The 19,273-nt window shown below is 44.7% G+C and overlaps 1 protein-coding gene across 1 annotated transcript in view; it reads left to right on the top strand.

Annotated features, from left to right (window-relative positions):
* rps6kc1 (ribosomal protein S6 kinase polypeptide 1) overlaps positions 1-19,273 on the top strand; it is a 54,533-nt gene that overhangs the window by 8,499 nt on the left and 26,761 nt on the right. Inside the window, exon 2 of the mRNA XM_029676389.2 lies at positions 1,251-1,286. Within this exon, the coding sequence (XP_029532249.2) occupies positions 1,251-1,286 (36 nt within the window). The remainder of the gene's footprint in view (positions 1-1,250; positions 1,287-19,273) is intronic.

The raw sequence follows: 19,273 nt of genomic DNA on the forward strand, positions 1-19,273 counted from the left end.
TCCATCCTAATGGTGACCCCCAGGGTTTTTTTTATTTTTCATGGAATAGAAACACCATAATATGAATCTCTAGTTGCACATGTGACATGCTGGTAAAAAAAATTGGCCAATATACCACGGCTAAGGAGTGTTATTTGACAATCAATCAAATTGATTTATGAAGCCCTTTTTACATCAGCCGATGTCACAAAGTGCTATACGGAAACCCAGCCTAAAATCCCAAACAGCAAGCAATGCAGATGTAGAAGCACGGTGGCTAGGAAAAACTCCCTAGAAAGGCAGGAACCTATGAAGAAACCTAGAGAGGAACCAGTCTCTGAGCGGTGGCCGGCCAGGCCTCTTCTGGCTGTGCCGGGTTGAGATTATAACAGTACATGGCCAAGATGTTCAAATGTTCATAGATGACCAGCAGGGTCAAATAATAATAATCATAGTGGTTGTAGAGGGTGCAACAGTTCAGCACCTCAGGAGAAAATGTCAGTTGGCTTTTCGTAGCTGAGCACTCAGAGTTCGAGACGGCAGATGCCCTAGAGAGAGGGAGTTGAAAACAGCAGGTCTGGGACAAGGTTGCACGTCCAGTGAACATGACACAACTCGGAGTGCCTGGATATAGCTGTTTGGCCAAATACCACAAACCCCCGAGTTGTCTTATTGCTATTACAAACTGGTTACCAATGTAATTAAAACAGAAAAAAGTAATTTTTGTTCTTACCCATGGTATACGATCTGATATACCACGGCTTTCAGCCAATCAGCATTCAGGGATCGAACCACCCGGTTTATAATATGCTATAATGTCTGTATAGCAGTTTTTTTTTCTTCATGATACTGATGGCTCTTTATTGAAGGTATCGCAAACAAATGTTTAGGTTGTCTGTGTGCCTTTGATAAAACTGTTTTCCTTCATCCAGCGATCTTGGAGTTGCTGCCCCTTTGTGGTGTGTGTATGTATAGTGCCCTGTGTGTGCGCTCGTGTGGTGACATCTCGTTTGTGCACTGCTCCCCCACCGTGTCGCTGTATAATGTCCTCATTGTCAAGCGGCTAGAACTCTGAACCCTCCTCCGCTATCTGTGAATGACTCCGCTCTCCACAGCAGAACAGGGAATGTCTACTATAGTTCTACAGGGCCCATCCATCCAGGGTCCCCATTTTCAGTCTGTAGTGCAATGAAGAACTTTTGGTGGCGATGATGGTGGGGGTGCTTAAGTTTGCTTGCTGATCCTTACCCCTCTTTTTCTCTCCTGCTCAGATCATCTCCAGAAAGAACCCGGAGGACGTCCAAGAGGTAAGAACTACAGGATTATCTGACAGTGATGGGAAGAAAGTGAGAAAAGAAGGGATAGAGGGAAAACGGAGAGTGCGTGCGAGAGAGTGGCTTTGGATTTTGCTCCAATGGCTGTTCATGTTGCATAGGTTAGTGACCACGGTTATAATGGTGGTGACCATGTTGACCTTTGTAGTAGCTGTGACAATAACAACTGTTCTTATCACAAACCAATGACAGTTCTTGTCTACCAGCCAGTGTGACAGCCACTCTGGGGGTTTTTTACCCGACAAAATATTTTTCTTCATAATTACACCAAAAAGTCACAAAAATGAGTATGCCTTCTAATGTATTACCAGTAAGAATACTGGGGTATATTGCTGAATTTCATTTCATTTTGTGACTTGAGTCTTTTAACCAAATGTATGTTAAAATAAATAATTTGGATCCAATAATAAAAACAAATAAGCGCTTCAACAACTGACCGTCAAGAGTAAACAAAGTGCCTGCGCTGCCACAAAAGTGAGTGAGTGAGTGATGCAGGCTATTAGTATAGTTCAGGTCTCTACGCTGACATTTTTTACAAGGAGTACATGATGTGCTCCTAAGTAGAAATGTAGAAGCACACACATTCATCTAGGATAAGAATGACTTTTAGGAGTGATCTATGCTCAATCAAGCACAATTAGGTGAGACAAAAATGTTCAACTGGAACTTTAATGGACAGGCCGTTACCATGATAACTTGGGCACTCGCTTGTCTGTGATGGAAAATAATCTGACTGCGACGTCTTCCTAGCAGCAGACAGTTGCAGCAAACTCAAATTGAAAAACAACCTAGCATGTGAACAAAATTATGGAACTGTCCAAGAAACATGAGAACAAAGTTACACTTTTAGTAGCCTTTGACAAGTCGACCAACTTCTACATGTGGGCTTAAAAAAACAAACATAAAAATCACAAATGCTCTATGTGCCCACCTGCCAACGTGGCTGGTGAAATATACATTCTTACGGCTCATGTACACCGTGCAGTGAACCCGCTTCCCATTCATTTTCAATGGAAGGAACGCGGTGAGAAGCGGAGTGGTCTGGGGACCGTTGGGTGACACGAACTTGGTGTGGGAGGCGGTGAAAAAGTAATGCATTTCCCAACTTTATGAAGTCATCAATCATATCGAGTGGTTCCCATGACGAATTTGACTCTCTGCGACCCAATGCTAGAGACTTTCTTCAGCAAAGATGGCTGACAAAAATACTAGAATGGAAGCAAATGTAAGTAATTATAATGTCATAACTAATCATGAAGAAAATGTACAGTCGACAGGAATAAGTTAATGTAGAGACAATTATGCATGCTCTTGTGTCAAAATCTCTATTTAGCAAGCTCACTGACTAGCTAACATTAGCCAGGTAGCTTTATGAGTGTGTTTGTTGTTGAATGTTTTGGGATTCCTGAGAAAACCAAGCTGTTGTCTAGGGAAAGAGTGGATGTAAAGTATCTACCTAGCTAAAGCATTTACTGCTAATTTAAAGTACAATTTTGTAAGCTTGCCTTGCTGATATTTGCTATGCAATGCAGCTAAAGTAATGTAGTTAGCTAACTCTTTTCTTATTGCGTAGTGGAGGATAAAAATACCTGTATGCCTATGGATGTGTAGCTAGTTTTGTAGCTTATCTGTGTGTGGACCCTAAAACATTTGGTATACATATTAGTTCAGAACAGTGATTTTAATTGCTTCCACCAGTTAATCATTAATCCCCAAGAAATTGCAGAAAATTACTGTTACACACATGACTGTTACATGCTAATATTATAATGTCAATATTAGCTAGCTAGCTATGAACCACAGCAATCATAGCCGGTTGTATTAACTTCAAGACATTCTAAATGGCATCAATGAAGCCTATGAATTGAGTAGAATATAATATAACTTTATTGTGCCAAGGATGCAAGTCATATATACATGTAGTTATTACCAAGCATGAGTTCCCCACATACATTGAATGTATTCTCTGATCTTGTACTCTATCTTGGCAAATAAAGGTGTGGTTCAGGTATGAATGTCTGTGAGGCCTTCTTTTTTGGAGTATCAAACTCCAGTCTTTGAATGATGCTGTGTCTGCACGCACTGCATTTATTACAATTATACACTTCAACAGTGTTTACCATTCCTGGTCCCAGGACATCAATGGTTGTACATTGTAACATTGCCTTAGACTAGAGCACATGATTTAACTAGTTAAAGGCTGATTTGTAAGGCATACATATAGGACCAGAATTACAAAAACAGTACACCACACTTCCTATGCATCATATAAATAATGTAAAACAGGTTCTTCTCGCCAGGTCATTTCCTTAATCTACACTGATCTTAGGACACAGGATAGGTGTAGTATTTAATCAAATTAGAGACTTAATTTCAACCAGTAGAGAATGTGAAAAGCTTGTTTGAAAAGTTCTTTATCCAAGTGTTATAAATACATAATTCATGCATTATAAATATTATTTTTGTGATATTTTATAAATACAAGTTCAATCTGTACTTAATGCATTATAAATATGATTTTTGTGATATTATATTTGAAATACTAGTTCAATCGGTACTTCAATGCACATCTGGTATGCATTATAAAAACAGAGGAAGGAAAAGGTGGGGAGAGAGGTGTGAGTGTGACCGACAAGGGGAAAGAGATGAGAACAGAGGAGCAGGGAAGACTGCACATGAGTAATGAATTACAGTGCTACTAAACGTTATTCTCTCAGGTCATCAGAATTATCAGAAGTGTCTCTAACCAGCCTTGGACCCCCAGTTGGCCCAAGGGTTATCTTAAAGTGGGTGAGGTGGTGATGATGCGACTGGGGGTTGGTATCCTCTCACATCAAAACATACCTGCAGATGAGAGGGAGAGAGCGATGGCATGATTAATTAAGCCTAGTCTTTTTAATACTAACAGTATGTCATCATAATCATCAGGAGGTGAAATGCAAAACCATGGATCATTAACTCTGGGACTACTACATCTCTATCTGTATTTCAATGTAAAGCATATATTTTATAATGCTTCATGTTGACCCGACCAAGTGACCTGTCACCTCTGTTCATACTGTTCCCTCTGTCAAGCAGTTCAGAAGCGGGAGGGGTTCACATATATAAAGAGACTGTTAAAAAGAGACCGTGTTCAACAGGAATCTGTGTGTGTGTGTGGCCTCACCTGGTGTCCAGTGTCCACACTGAATGGCTCCAGAATACTTTATACTGAAAAACATGCACAGACACAGGACAAACAATATAGCGTAGTAATATAAATAATGAGATGTCTTAATATTCTCCATGGTTGGTCCTCTTGCCTATTCTTTGAAGGTGGGCAGACACCTGAGCCTGCTTACTGCACAAAACACAATCCATAAATCAGATTGATATACCAGTGTGTGGGTTGTAGGGTGTCTAATTGTTTTTTTTTTCAGTATGGGTGACTCTTAACTTCTTTGGGGTAGGGGGCAGTATTGGGAATTTTGGATGAAAAGCGTGCCCAAATTAAGCTGCCTGCTACTCAGCCATAAAAGCTAGAATATGCATATAATTAGTAGATTTGGATAGAAAACACTGAAGTTTCTAAAACTGTTTGAATGATGTCTGTGAGTATAACAGAACTCGTATGGCAGGCAAAAACCGGAGAAAAAAATCCAACCAGGAAGTGGGAAATCTGAGGTTCGTAGTTGTTTAACTCAGCCCCTATCGAATACACAGTGGGATATTGGTCATTTTGCACTTCCTATGGCTTCCACTAGATGTCAACAGTCTTTAGAAACTTGTTTGATGCTTCTACTGCCGGGGCGGCAGGGTAGCCTAGTGGTTAGAGCGTTGGACTAGTAACCGCAAGGTTGCAAGTTCAAACCCCCGAGCTGACAAGGTACAAATCTGTCGTTCTGCCCCTGAACAGGCAGTCAGGCACTGTTCCTAGGCCGTCATTGAAAATAAGAATTTGTTCTTAACTGACTTGCCTGGTTAAATAAAGGTTAAATAAAAAAAAATACTCTAAAAGAGGGGCTCATAAGAGCTATTTGAGTGAGTGGTCTGGCAGAGTGCCACAGGCACACGTGAAAGGTAGCTACTTAATTTCTGAAGACAAAGGAATTGTCCGGTTGGAACATCCTAAAGATTGATTCTATGCATCGTTTGACGTGTTTCTACTAACTAACGGAGCTTTTTTGACTTTTCGTCTGAAACTAGTGAACGAGCTTTATGAATGTGGATTACTGGACTGAATGCGCTAACAATGGGAGCTGTTTTAACATAAATGATGGACATTATCAAACAAAACAAACATTTATTGTAGAACTGGGATTCCTGAGAGTCCATTCTGAGGAAGATCATCAAAGGTAACTGAATATTTATAATGCTATTCTGACTAATGTTGACTCCACAACATGGCGGATATATGTATGGGCTCTGAGCGCTCTACTCAGATTATAGCATGGTGCGCTTTTTTGGTAAAGTTTTTAAGAAATCTGACCCAGTGGTTGCATTAAGGAGAAGTGGATCTAAAATTCCACTTGGATCTAAAATTCCACTTCTATCTTGTGTTTATTATGAGTATTTCTGTCAAATTGATGTGGCTCTCTGCAAATCACCGGATGTTTTGGAACTACTGAACGTAACATGCCAATGTAAACTCAGATTTTTGGATATAATATGAACTTTACCGAACAAAACATACATGAAGTCCTATGATTGTCATCTGATGAAGATCATCAAAGGTTAGTTATTAATTTTATCTATATTTCTGCTTTTTGTGACTCTTCTCTTTGGTTGGAAAATGGCTGAATGCTTTCTGTGACTAGTTGCTGACCTAACATTATGATATGTTGTGCTTTCGCCGAAAAGCGTTTTTGAAATCGGACACTGGTTGGATTAACGAGAAGTTTATCTATAAAATGGTGTAAAATACTTCTATGTTTGAGGAATTTTAATTATGGGATTTCTGTTGTTTTGAATTTGGCACCCTGCAGTTTCACTGGCTGTTGAGAGGTGGGACGCTCACGTCCCGAACGGTCCCAGAGAGCTTAAGAGCCTGTTTTGTTTTTGTGCAGACAATCACCCTTATCTGAGAAGTAGAAATGAAAAGGAGAGGAACCGGGAATTGTAATAACTGGAGTTGACAATGTAAAGAATACTCTTTATTGTGGGCGTCTCTTAAAATAGCCTTTGGTTGTGCATAGTGCAGTCTATGGCGTTGCCAGGGAACAGCACCCTCTTTGAAGTAGGAGGTGAAGACATTCTCCACATTGTTTGCCTCCCGTGTTGCATTGTTGGCCCCGTCCGTGCAACATCTTGTAGAGCAGCAGAACTCTGGTCTGGCACACGGTGGAGAGCTGCATGTCCCCTCCTGGTCCTCATTTTCACATGCTGTTTATAGATTTTTTTATATTGTATTATATATATATTATATATATTTATATGTACCTTTGTGTATCCCATGTGTAACTCTGTTTGTCGCACTGCTTTGCTTTATCTTGGCCAGGTTGCAGTTGTAAATGAGAACTTGTTCTCAACTGGCCTACCTGGTTAAATAAAGGTGAAATAAAAAATAGAAATGTCCATCATGAAGTTATGCAGGACATAGGTAGCCTTCACACATGCCTGAATTCCTCCATTCCCAGATGGCCCTGGTCACACTCACAACAATGCACCCAACTGTGAAGTCCCTTACACAGTAACTGTAGGTAATCGTTTTGAAGGAATCTCCAGGAATCTCAAGGTATCTGTAGGTATATGGAAGATAATGTCATTATTAGACTTTTACATCAGCGGGTCATTGTGGATTACTAAAGTATAATATCTCTTATAACAAATCATACTATTGGATAGATAGATGCATGTGACAGAAGGATCATATCAAGGAAAATGAATACATAAATACCACTTGAAGCTTGATGATGAGTTGATCCTTTGTGGTGCTAAGGCAGAAACTTAATTGACAGCTGGAGCTGCTGTCCTTTCACCCTCTTTCATGGCTGTTTTTTAAAATTTTATTTCACCTTTATTTAACCAGGTAGGCAAGTTGAGAACAAGTTCTCATTTACAATTGCGACCTGGCCAAGATAAAGCAAAGCAGTTTGACACATACAACGACACAGAGTTACACATGGAGTAAAACATACATACAGTCAATAATACAGTATAAACAAGTCTATATACGATGTGAGCAAATGAGGTGAGATAAGGTTGGTAAAGGCAAAAAAAGGCCATGGTGGCAAAGTAAATACAATATAGCAAGTAAAACACTGGAATGGTAGATTTGCAGTGGAAGAATGTGCAAAGTAGAAATAAAAGTAATGGGGTGCAAAGGAGCAAAAATAAATAAAATAAATACAGTAGGGAAAGAGGTAGTTGTTTGGGCTAAATTATAGGTGGGCTATGTACAGGTGCAGTAATCTGTGAGCTGCTCTGACATCTCCCTCACTAGCTTTAAGTACCAGCTAAGTGTTTCCAGTTTCAGAGATTTTTGTAGTTCGTTCCAGTCATTGGCAGCAGAGAACTGGAAGGAGAGGCGGCCAAAGAAATAATTGGTTTTGGGGGTGACTAGAGAGATATACCTGCTGGAGCGTGTGCTACAGGTGGGAGATGCTATGGTGACCAGCGAGCTGAGATAAGGGGGGACTTTACCTAGCAGGGTCTTGTAGATGACATGCAGCCAGTGGGTTTGGCGACGAGTATGAAGCGAGGGCCTGCCAACGAGAGCGTACAGGTCGCAATGGTGGGTAGTATATGGGGCTTTGGTGACAAAACGGATTGCACTGTGATAGACTGCATCCAATTTGTTGAGTAGGGTATTGGAGGCTATTTTGTAAATGACATCGCTGAAGTCGAGGATTGGTAGGATGGTCAGTTTTACAAGGGTATGTTTGGCAGCATGAGTGAAGGATGCTTTGTTGCGAAATAGGAAGCCAATTCTAGATTTAACTTTGGATTGGAGATGTTTGATGTGGGTCTGGAAGGAGAGTTTACAGTCTAACCAGACACCCAGGTATTTGAAGGAGAGTTGTATGGCATTGAAGCTTGCTTGGAGGGTTGTTAACACAGTGTCCAAAGAAGGGCCAGAAGTATACAGACTGGTGTCGTCTGCTTAGAGGTGAATCAGAGACTCACCAGCAGAAAGAGCGACATCATTGATGTATACAGAGAAGAGAGTCGGTCCAAGAATTGAACCCTGTGGCACCCCCATAGAGACTGCCAGAGGTCCGGACAGCAGACCCTCCGATTTGACACACTGAACTCTATCAGAGAAGTAGTTGGTGAACCAGGCGAGGCAATCATTTGAGAAACCAAGGCTGTCGAGTCTGCCGATGAGGATGTGGTGATTGACAGAGTCAAAAGCCTTGGCCAGATCATTGAATACGGCTAGCTACCTACAAATGCTACCTGTTAGCTAGCTACCTACAAATGCATATGTTTGTTTTTAATTTACAATGATAAATACATCAAAATAGCTAGCTAATATGACGTTATTTAATTCACTTAGCTAGCTATACAGTATTTAATGTTGGCTAGTTAGCTAGCTACGTCAGTAGCTTATTGACCGCCTCGATTCGGACTTATGTAGCAAAATTTGAAATGGTGTTATTTACATTGGATAAAAGTAGAGGCTCATAGATAGAAAATTGTATCATGTACTGCAGTTGAGGAACAAATGGGAAAGTTATTCTGCTTTGGAAGTTGATAAACTTGTAACCCCACTTTTGAGAAAATGTCCCTTTGAATGTTTTGGTACACCTACTGGAGAGCTCTTTGTCTACACCCACTCAGCATCATTCACACCCTCTTGAGACTTAGCCCCACCCATCTCTTTAAGGATTCACATGTGAGACCATGTGCTAAACAGTGAGTACAAGTGTACATCCAAAGATTTCATGACTAAAGTCTGGTTTATACTACTACTACTATCAAAATGTCTGTATACAGTTGTTGCAGTGACATCATGAACATTCTATTGTCGTCCGACATCAAAGTTGTCGTTATGGAAAAAGTATACACACAAAAACGACAGTCTGCATTGCGGTCACGAAAACGCCGAAAAATATTCCAAATTAACTCCATATTATAGACAGAAACATGGCAAACGTTGTTTATAATCAATCCTCAAGGTGTTTTTCAAATATCTATTCGATAATATATCCACAGGGACAATTTGTTTTTAAGTAGGACCGATTGGAAAAATGGCTACCTCTGTATTTTACGTGAGAATCACTCTGAGAGCCATCAGGTGACCACTTACACAATGTAGCTGCTTACGGGTATTCTTAAACATGAATGCGTAAAACTAAGTCACAATGCTGTAGACACCTTGGGGAATACGTAGAAAAAGTAATCTGGTTGATAGCCCATTCACTGCTCAATAGGGACTCATTGGAACGCAGAGCTTTCAAAACATGAGGCACTTCCGGATTGGATTTTTCTCACGCTTTCGCCTGCAATATCAGTTCTGTTATACTCACAGACAATATTTTTACAGTTTTGTAAACTTTAGAGTGTTTTCTATTCTAAGATGTCAATTATATGCATATTCTAGCATCTTGTCCTGACAAAATATCCCGTTTACTTTGTGTACGTTATTTTTCCAAAAATGAAAATACTGCCCCCTAGTCACAACAGGTTAATGCCGCTGGTGGCCTCACCAGATACTGACTGTTACTTTTGATTTTGACCCCCCTTTTGTTCAGGGACACATTACATTTATGTTAGACACATGTCTGTGGAACTTGTTCAGTTTGTCTCAATTGTTGAATCTTGTTATGTTCATACAAATATTTACACATGTTAAGTTTGCTGAAAATAAACACAATTGACAGTGAGAGGACGTTTCTTTTTTGAGGTTAGCTTGTTAGAAGGTGTAAACGTTACAGTGAAATGGTTACTTGCGTAGTGGAGTATTTTGTTTAGACCTGTAGCTAGCTAAACAATTAACTATTATCCCAACTCATAACGACACTACCCTGCATGAATCTACAGGTAGCTAAAGCTAACTATTTGCGATCAAATGCCTGAATTTTCTCCATCTCCTTAGCTGTCATGCTCTGCTTCCACTGGGCATTGCACTGATTTCAAAACTTGCTCCTCCAGAAGGTGGAGAGCATTAGCAACACTTGTGCAGTTAGTGATCTCTCTCAAAAAAACTGCTTACCTACACATACTTAGCAGCTCATGTTACAGACAGAAGCGTGCTACATGGCAGACCAATCCAAACTCATCTCTCGGCATGGCATGCCCATCCATTAACTCAGCAAATCATGGCTAGCGAGAAGGTTCCAGACTTTTTCTGTGGCTTAATCAGCTAGGCTCATAATGTTACCATTTTATTTGTGTTTACAGGTGGCATACAAGTTTGTTTTTAAGTCACATGAAAGGTCACATTTCAGAAGGTAATTCTGCCAACAAAAAAAAACATTTTGAATTAAAAAAACGATGAAATGCTTCTCCTTTGAAGTAGTGATGTGCGACATACGCCTAGTTTCCTGAAACGAGTCAAATTTGAATGAGCCTGCACTGTAACTAGCTAGCTAATAATACGTTGTTTGTTCGTTTTTTAAAAATTAATGTATTTACTTACTTGGATAGGTTTTCCCAGCCATGTGGACGATTGGAAACAGGGCAAGAAAGTTTGTTTGTCACTAGTGGTTTAGAGCATATTACTAGATTACTGTGAATAAATTAATGAAAAGGAGAATGGATTAAACCATTTACCCATTTAATAACTAGACCTTCATACAAACTTGCTATACTGAGTTATTGATGCACAAACAAATGTGCTGCCAGCATGTCCACAAGCGAGCCACTCTGGGCGGCTACCTCTGCACGCAGAAATTTACCACTCCCTAGTGTACACTGGCCGTTACCCGCCAATGACAAAATCTACCCGCATTTGGCAGGTATTAATTTCCAACCCTGGTGTGAACCCTGGTCACAGTCAGAGAGTCACGGTTTAGCAGAGCCTATTAGTACGTGTTTACATACACCCACTCTAGTGCTAGCTACTTAATCTGTTAGTATCTCTGTCTCGCGGTTAAGCTATATAGCTCTGTGACCGCTAAGTTAGCGTCAGGCCACAAGTTGTGGGCAGATAACGTTCAATTGCTGTTATTTAGATGGTGGTGTGTATTCATGGATGCCTTGGGAAGCCAGGCTTCAAAAATGAACTAAGACTTTTTATTTGATATCTTTCGTCGCTCTCGTCTCTGTTATACTTTTCCTTCAATTCCCAAGCGACTGAATTTATCTCACCGGTGGCTGCATCTGAGCGAGCAAAACAGTGCCCCTTTTGCCTCTGTGTAGTCCATCTGTCTGATGCTGTCTGGCCAAAAAGAGCATTGTTGCCGCCCGTAGCATTGAATGAATGCAAGGGAAGCTCAGCAAATTTGGCCTCCCTAAAAACAAAGATAATAGCCAATCAGCGTTGAGCTAAACTGAGTCTTGGCACACAAAAAAAAGTGTCCAGATAGCCATTTTGGATTTTGCTTCACATCAAAAGCCAAACGTTGACAGAATTTAAAAAAAATTATCCTCCCTACTGATCAATGATTATAACGGCGATTGATCCAACCATAAATTCATACACTGTGCCGCTGGCCTGAGAGTGGAAGTTCACTATGTAGCTAGATGTAGACTAATGTTAAAGCTGCCGTATCTAACTTTTTGGGTGACCCGACCAAATTCCCACAGAAATGTGAGTTATAGATCTGTCATGTTCATTGAAAGCAAGTCTGAGAAGCGGTACATCTGATTTCAAATCAAATGAAATTTTATTTGTCACATACAGATGGTTAGCAGATGTTAATGCGAGTGTAGCGAAATGCTTGTGCTTCTAGTTCCGACAATGCAGTAATAACCAACAAGTAATCTAACAAACAATTCCAAAACTACTGTCTTATACACAGTGTAAGGGGATAAAGAATATGTACATAAAGATATATGAATGAGTGATGGTACAGAGCAGCATAGGCAAGATACAGTAGATGGTATCGAGTACAGTATATACATATGAGATGAGTATGTAAACAAAGTGGCATAGTTAAAGTGGCTAGTGATATATTTGACATCAATTCCCATTATTAAAGTGGCTGGAGTTGAGTCAGTCTCAGTGTCAGTGTGTTGGCAGCAGCCACTCAATGTTAGTGGTGGCTGTTTAACAGTCTGATGGCCTTGAGATAGAAGCTGTTTTTCAGTCTCTCGGTCCCAGCTTTGATGCACCTGTACTGACCTCGCCTTCTGGATGATAGCGGGGTGAACAGGCAGTGGCTCGGGTGGTTGTTGTCCTTGATGATCTTTATGGCCTTCCTGTAACATCGGGTGGTGTAGGTGTCCTGGAGGGCAGGTAGTTTGCCCCCAGTGATGCGTTGTGCAGACCTCACTACCCTCTGGAGAGCCTTACGGTTGTGGGCGGAGCAGTTGCCGTACCAGGCGGTGATACAGCCAGCCAGGATGCTCTCGATTATGCATCTGTAGAAGTTTGTGAGTGCTTTTGGTGACAAGCCAAATTTCTTCAGCCTCCTGAGGTTGAAGAGGCGCTGCTGCGCCTTCTTCATGATGCTGTCTGTGTGAGTGGACCAATTCAGTTTGTCTGTGATGTGTATGCCGAGGAACTTAACTTGCTACCCTCTCCACTACTGTTCCATCGATGTGGATAGGGGGGTGTTCCCTCTGCTGTTTCCTGAAGTCCACAATCATCTCCTTAGTTTTGTTGACGTTGAGTGTGAGGTTATTTTCCTGACACCACACTCCGAGGGCCCTCACCTCCTCCCTGTAGGCTGTCTTGTCGTTGTTGGTAATCAAGCCTACCACTGTTGTGTCGTCCGCAAACTTGATGATTGAGTTGGAGGCGTGCGTGGCCACACAGTCGTGGGTGAACAGGGAGTACAGGAGAGGGCTCAGAAAGCACCCTTGTGGGGCCCCAGTGTTGAGGATCAGCGGGGTGGAGATGTTGTTGCCTACCCTCACCACCTGGGGGCGGCCCGTCAGGAAGTCCAGTACCCAGTTGCACAGGGCGGGGTCGAGACCCAGGGTCTCGAGCTTGATGACGAGCTTGGAGGGTACTATGGTGTTAAATGCTGAGCTGTCGTCGATGAACAGCATTCTCACATAGGTATTCCTCTTGTCCAGATGGGTTAGGGCAGTGTGCAGTGTGGTTGAGATTGCATCGTCTGTGGACCTATTTGGGCGGTTCACTTCATGATGACGGAAGTGAGTGCTACGGGGCGGTAGTCGTTTAGCTCAGTTACCTTAGCTTTCTTGGGAACAGGAACAATGGTGGCCCTCTTGAAGCATGTGGGGACAGCAGACTGGTATAGGGATTGATTGAATATGTCCGTAAACACACCGGCCAGCTGGTCTGCACATGCTCTGAGGGCGCGGCTGGGGATGCCGTCTGGGCCTGCAGCCTTGCGAGGGTTAACACGTTTAAATGTCTTACTCACCTCGGCTGCAGTGAAGGAGAGTCCGCATGTTTTCGTTGCAGGCCGTGTCAGTGGCACTGTATTGTCCTCAAAGCTGGCAAAAAAATTATTTAGTCTGCCTGGGAGCAAGACATCCATCCTGGTCCGTGACTGGGCTGGTTTTCTTCTTGAAGTCCGTGATTGACTGTAGACCCTGACACATACCTCTTGTGTCTGAGCCGTTGAATTGAGATTCTACTTTGTCTCTATACTGACGCTTAGCTTGTTTGATAGCCTTGCGGAGGGAATAGCTGCACTGTTTGTATTCGGTCATGTTACCAGTCACCTTGCCCTGATTAAAAGCAGTGGTTCGCGCTTTCAGTTTCACGCGAATGCTGCCATCAATCCACGGTTTCTGGTTAGGGAATGTTTTAATCGTTGCTATGGGAACGACATCTTCAACGCACGATCTAATGAACTCGCACACCGAATCAGCGTATTCGTCAATGTTATCTGACTCAATACGAAACATATCCCAGTCCACGTGATGGAAGCAGTCTTGGAGTGTGGAGTCAGCTTGGTCGGACCAGCGTTGGACAGACCTCAGCGTGGGAGCCTCTCGTTTTAGTTTCTGTCTGTAGGCAGGGATCAACAAAATGGAGTCGTGGTCAGCTTTTCCGAAAGGAGGGCGGGGCAGGGCCTTATATGCGTCGCGGAAGTTAGAGTAACAATGATCCAAGGTTTTTCCACCCCTAGTTGCGCAATTGATATGCTGATAAAATTTAGTCTTGTTTTCAGATTAGCCTTGTTAAAATCCCCAGCTACAATGAATGCAGCCTCCGGATAAATGGATTCCAGTTTGCAAAGAGTCAAATAAAGTTCGTTCAGAGCCATCGATGTGTCTGCTTGGGGGGGAATATATACGGCTGTGATCATAATCGAAGAGAATTCTCTTGGTTGATAATGCGGTCGACATTTGAATGTGAGGAATTCTAAATCGGGTGAACAGAAGGATTTGAGTTCCTGTATGTTTCTTTCATCACACCATGTCTCATTAGCCATAAGGCATACGCCTCCGCCCCTCTTCTTACCAGAATGATGTTTGTTTCTGTCGGCGCGATGCGTGGAGAAAACCGCTGGCTACACTGCCTCCGATAGAGTCTCTCCAGTGAGCCATGTTTCCGTGAAGCAAAGAACGTTACAGTCTCTGATGTCCCTCTGGAATGCTACCCTTGCTCGGATTTCATCAACCTTGTTGTCAAGAGACTGGACATTGGCAAGAAGAATGCTAGGGAGTGGTGCACGATGTGCCCGTCTCCGGAGTCTGACCAGAAGACCGCCTCGTTTCCCTCTTTTACGGAGTTGTTTTTTTGGGTCGCCGCATGGGATCCATTCCGTTGTCCTGGTTGAAAGGCAGAACACAGGATCCGCGTCGCCAAAATCATATTCTTGGTCGTACTGATGGTGAGTTGACGCTGATCTTATATTCAGTAGTTCTTCTCGACTGTATGTAATGAAACCTAAGATGACCTGGGGTACTAATGTAAGAAATAACACGTAAAAAAACAAAAAACTGCGTAGTTTCCTAGGAACGCGAAGCGAGGCGGCCATCTCTGTCGGCGCCGGAAGTATTTATGTGCGCCATTGCTATGCTTCCTGTTCTCAAGTTTAGTTTTTGCATCTTTTACTTTCAGTTTTGTACACCAGCTTCAAACAGCTGAAAATATATTTCACAGCGGTTTAGATGGTACAATGATTTGCCTAGGACAACAAAAACTAAAAGTGTGTACTGTATGACAGTCGGAGACCGTTTCGGCAACATGAAAGTGAGGAAGATGGCATTGGCGTTTCTCTACTTGTAGGGTGAGTCAAAATGTTTTTTCTACTTACATGCACGCACGGAAATCAGTCCCATGGACAGCCACATCATATTTAGCTTTGGTTGATTGGATGGAATTGTTTTTGGGATCTTTTCGTTGTCACTGTATTAGACTACGCAGAGGTGATTTTATGACTTTGAAATGGTGCTGGAATAGTGGAGGCAGCTCCTGTTTTCTTTGGGACTTGTGGTAGCTCTGTGGTTCTAAATCAAGTTGTTTAATGGTACATAATTGTCGGAAACATTAACTTGCTTGACCATTCTGTAGGTGATGGAACTCTTTGTTACATGCAATATGCTTTGTGGACTTCACAGGACAAATGTGGCTCTCTGGTTTTGTGATGAAATAAAGTTGTGGTTGAATTTATTATGCCACTGTGTCTCCTTATTGTCTCGGCCTTAGGCCTATATATCACGGTGCCAAGGCATATGAACTAACAGGTTATAGAGAGAACTTATTTATCACAACACTGGTTGTAATGGCTTTTTATTTGTATTTTTTTGGCTTGGCTTCCCCATTGATTTTACCCACACACAGCTAATGCATATATAACTATATGTTGATGATACGCTGGAAAAGGTTGCAACTTATGCCTGTACACACACAGCCCTGAGGCCCGCTCTAATACAGCAGGCATGATCCCAATTACTTTTGTGTGTGTGGTCGGGAGAGAGAGAAATGGGAATACACACAGCTCCATTGTTGAGTAGTCCTTCTCTCTGGGAGTGATGCTGTGTCTCGTGTCCCTCACACACTGGACCGGCAGCCCAGACCAGAGCAGTCCGAGCTGGGGTTCAGACCTCTGTCTGCACTATACTACCTCTGGACCTGGGCCTGGATGTCTGGAGCTGGTCTGGGGCTGTTCAGGTTGGGTAGAGGGGTTTTACTGGAGTTAGTGAATGTGTGTCTGTCTGTAGAGAGACAGAAGGGGGGATGTGTGTGTGTGTGTGTGTGTGTGCGTGTGTGTCTGTCTGTAGAGAGACAGAAGGGGGGATGTGTGTGTGTGTGTGTGTGTGTGTGTGTGTGTGTGTGCGCGTGTGCGCGTGTGTGGAGGCTTCGTCGCGCGCGTGTGTGGAGGCTTCGTCGCGCGTGTGTGGAGGCTTCGTGCGCGTGTGTGGAGGCTTCGTCGCGCGCGCGTGTGTGGAGGCTTCGTCGCGCGCGCGTGTGTGGAGGCTTCGTCGCGCGCGTGTGTGGAGGCTTCGTCGCGCGCGTGTGTGGAGGCTTCGTCGCGCGCGTGTGTGGAGGCTTCGTCGCGCGCGTGTGTGGAGGCTTCGTCGCGCGCGTGTGTGGAGGCTTCGTCGCGCGCGTGTGTGGAGGCGCTTCGTCGCGCTCGCGCGTGTGTGGAGGCGCTTCGTCGCGCTCGCGCGTGTGTGGAGGCTTCGTCGCGCGCGCGCGTGGGCTGGCTGAGGTTTCGTCGCGCGCGGGCGGGCTGATGTTTCGGCGGGCTGATGTTTCGGCGGGCGGGCGGGCGCGTGCGCGTGTGTGGAGGCTTCGTCGCGCGCGCGTGTGTGGAGGCTTCGTCGCGCGCGCCGTCCGCGCGCGTGTGTGGAGGCTTCGTCGCGCCGCGCGTGTGTGGAGGCTTAAATCGCGCGCGTGCGTGTGAGAGGCTTCGTCGCGCGCGCGTGTGTGGAGGCTTGCGTCGCGCGCGTGTGTGGCGGGCAAATCGTGCGTGCGTGTGTGGAGGCTTCGTCGCGCGTGTGTGGAGGCTTCGTCGCGCGCGCGTGTGTGGAGGCTTCGTCGCGCGCGCGTGTGTGGAGGCTTCGTCGCGCGCGCGTGTGTGGAGGCTTCGTCGCGCGCGTGTGTGGAGGCTTCGTCGCGCGCGCGCGCGCGTGTGGAGGCTGCGTCGCCGCGCGCGTGTGAGGCTTCTGCGCGTGTGGAGGTCGTCGCGCGCGCGTGTGTGTGGAGGCTTCGTCGCGCGCGCGTGTGGAGGCTTCGCGCGCGCGCGCGTGTGGAGGCTCGTCGCGCGCGCAGGCGCGCGCGCCGGAGGCGTCATCGCCGCGTGTGGAGGCTTCGCGCGCGCGCGTGTGGAGGCTTCGTCGCGCGCGCGCGCGTGTGGAGGCTTCGTCGCGCGCGCGCGTGTGGAGGCTTCGTCGCGCGCGCGTGTGGAGGCTTCGTCGCGCGCGCGCGTGTGGAGGCTTCGTCGCGCGCGCGTGTGGAGGCTGCGCGCGCGCGTGTGGAGGCTGTGCGTGTGGAGGTTTTCGTGTGTGCGCGCGCGTGTGGAGGTTTCATTGTGTCGCGTGGAGGCGTGTGAGCGTTTCATTGCGTGTGCGCGTGTGGAGGTTTCGTCGCGCGCGTGCGTGTGGAGGTTTCGTCGCGCGTGTGCGCGTGTGGAGGCATTGTGTGTGTGTGGAGGTTTCGCGCGTGCGTGGAGGCTTCGTCGCGCGCGTGCGTGGAGGCTGGCTGAGGTTTCGGCGGGCGGGCGGGTGTGTGTGTGTGTGTGCGTGTGGAGGTTTCATTGTGTCTGTGCGTGTGGAGGTTTCATTGTGTGTGTGCGTGTGGAGGTTTCATTGTGTGTGTGCGTGTGGAGGTTTCATTGTGTGTGTGTGTGTGTGTGTGGAGGTTTCATTGTGTGTGTGTGGAGGTTTCATTGTGTGTGTGTGGAGGTTTCATTGTGTGTGTGTGTGGAGGTTTCATTGTGTGTGTGTGGAGGTTTCATTTGTTGTGTGTGTGTGTGTGTGTGTGTGTGTGTGTGTGTGTGTGTGTGTGTGTGGAGGTTTCATTGTGTGTGTGTGTGTGGAGGTTTCATTGTGTGTGTGGAGGTTTCATTGTGTGTGTGTGTGTGGAGGTTTCATTGTGTGTGTGTGTGTGTGGGGAGGTTTCATTGTGTGTGTGTGTGTGTGTGGGGAGGTTTCATTGTGTGTGTGTGTGTGGGGAGGTTTCATTGTGTGTGTGTGTGTGGGGAGGTTTCATTGTGTGTGTGTGTGTGTGTGTGTGTGGGGAGGTTTCATTGTGTGTGTGTGTGTGTCGGGAGGTTTCATTGTGTGTGTGTGTGTGTGTGGGGAGGTTTCATTGTGTGTGTGTGTGGGGAGGTTTCATTTTGTGTGTGTGTGTGGAGGTTTCATTTTGTGTGTGTGTGTGGAGGTTTCATTTTGTGTGTGTGTGTGGAGGTTTCATTTTGTGTGTGTGTGGAGGTTTCTTTTTGTGTGTGTGTGTGTGGAGGTTTTTTTTGTGTGTGTGTGTGTGTGTGGAGGTTTCATTTTGTGTGTGTGTGTGTGGAGGTTTCATTTTGTGTGTGTGTGTGGAGATTTCATTTTGTGTGTGTGTGGAGAATTTCATTTTGTGTGTGTGTGTGGAGGTTTCATTGTGTGTGTGTGTGTGTGTGTGTGTGTGTGTGTGTGTGTGTGTGTGTGTGTGTGTGTGTGTGTGGAGGTTTCATTGTGTGTGTGTGTGTGTGTGTGTGTGTGTGTGTGTGTGTGTGTGGGTGGAGGTTTCATTGTGTGTGGAGGTGTGTGTGTGTGTGTGTGTGTGTGTGTGTGTGTGTGTGTGTGTGTGTGTGGAGGTTTCATTGTGTGTGTGTGGAGGTTTCGGGTGTTGTGTGTGTGTGTGTGTGTGTGTGGAGGTTTCATTGTGTGTGGAGGTTTCTGTGTGTGTGTGAGATTTCATTGTGTGTGTCTGTGTGTGTGGAGATTTCATTGTGTGTGTGTGGAGGTTTCATTGTGTGTGTGTGTGTGTGTGTGTGGAGGTTTCAGTGTGTGTGTGT

The sequence above is a fragment of the Oncorhynchus nerka genome, linkage group LG13, assembly GCF_034236695.1.
Source record: "Oncorhynchus nerka isolate Pitt River linkage group LG13, Oner_Uvic_2.0, whole genome shotgun sequence".
NCBI classification, from domain to species: Eukaryota; Metazoa; Chordata; class Actinopteri; order Salmoniformes; family Salmonidae; genus Oncorhynchus; species Oncorhynchus nerka.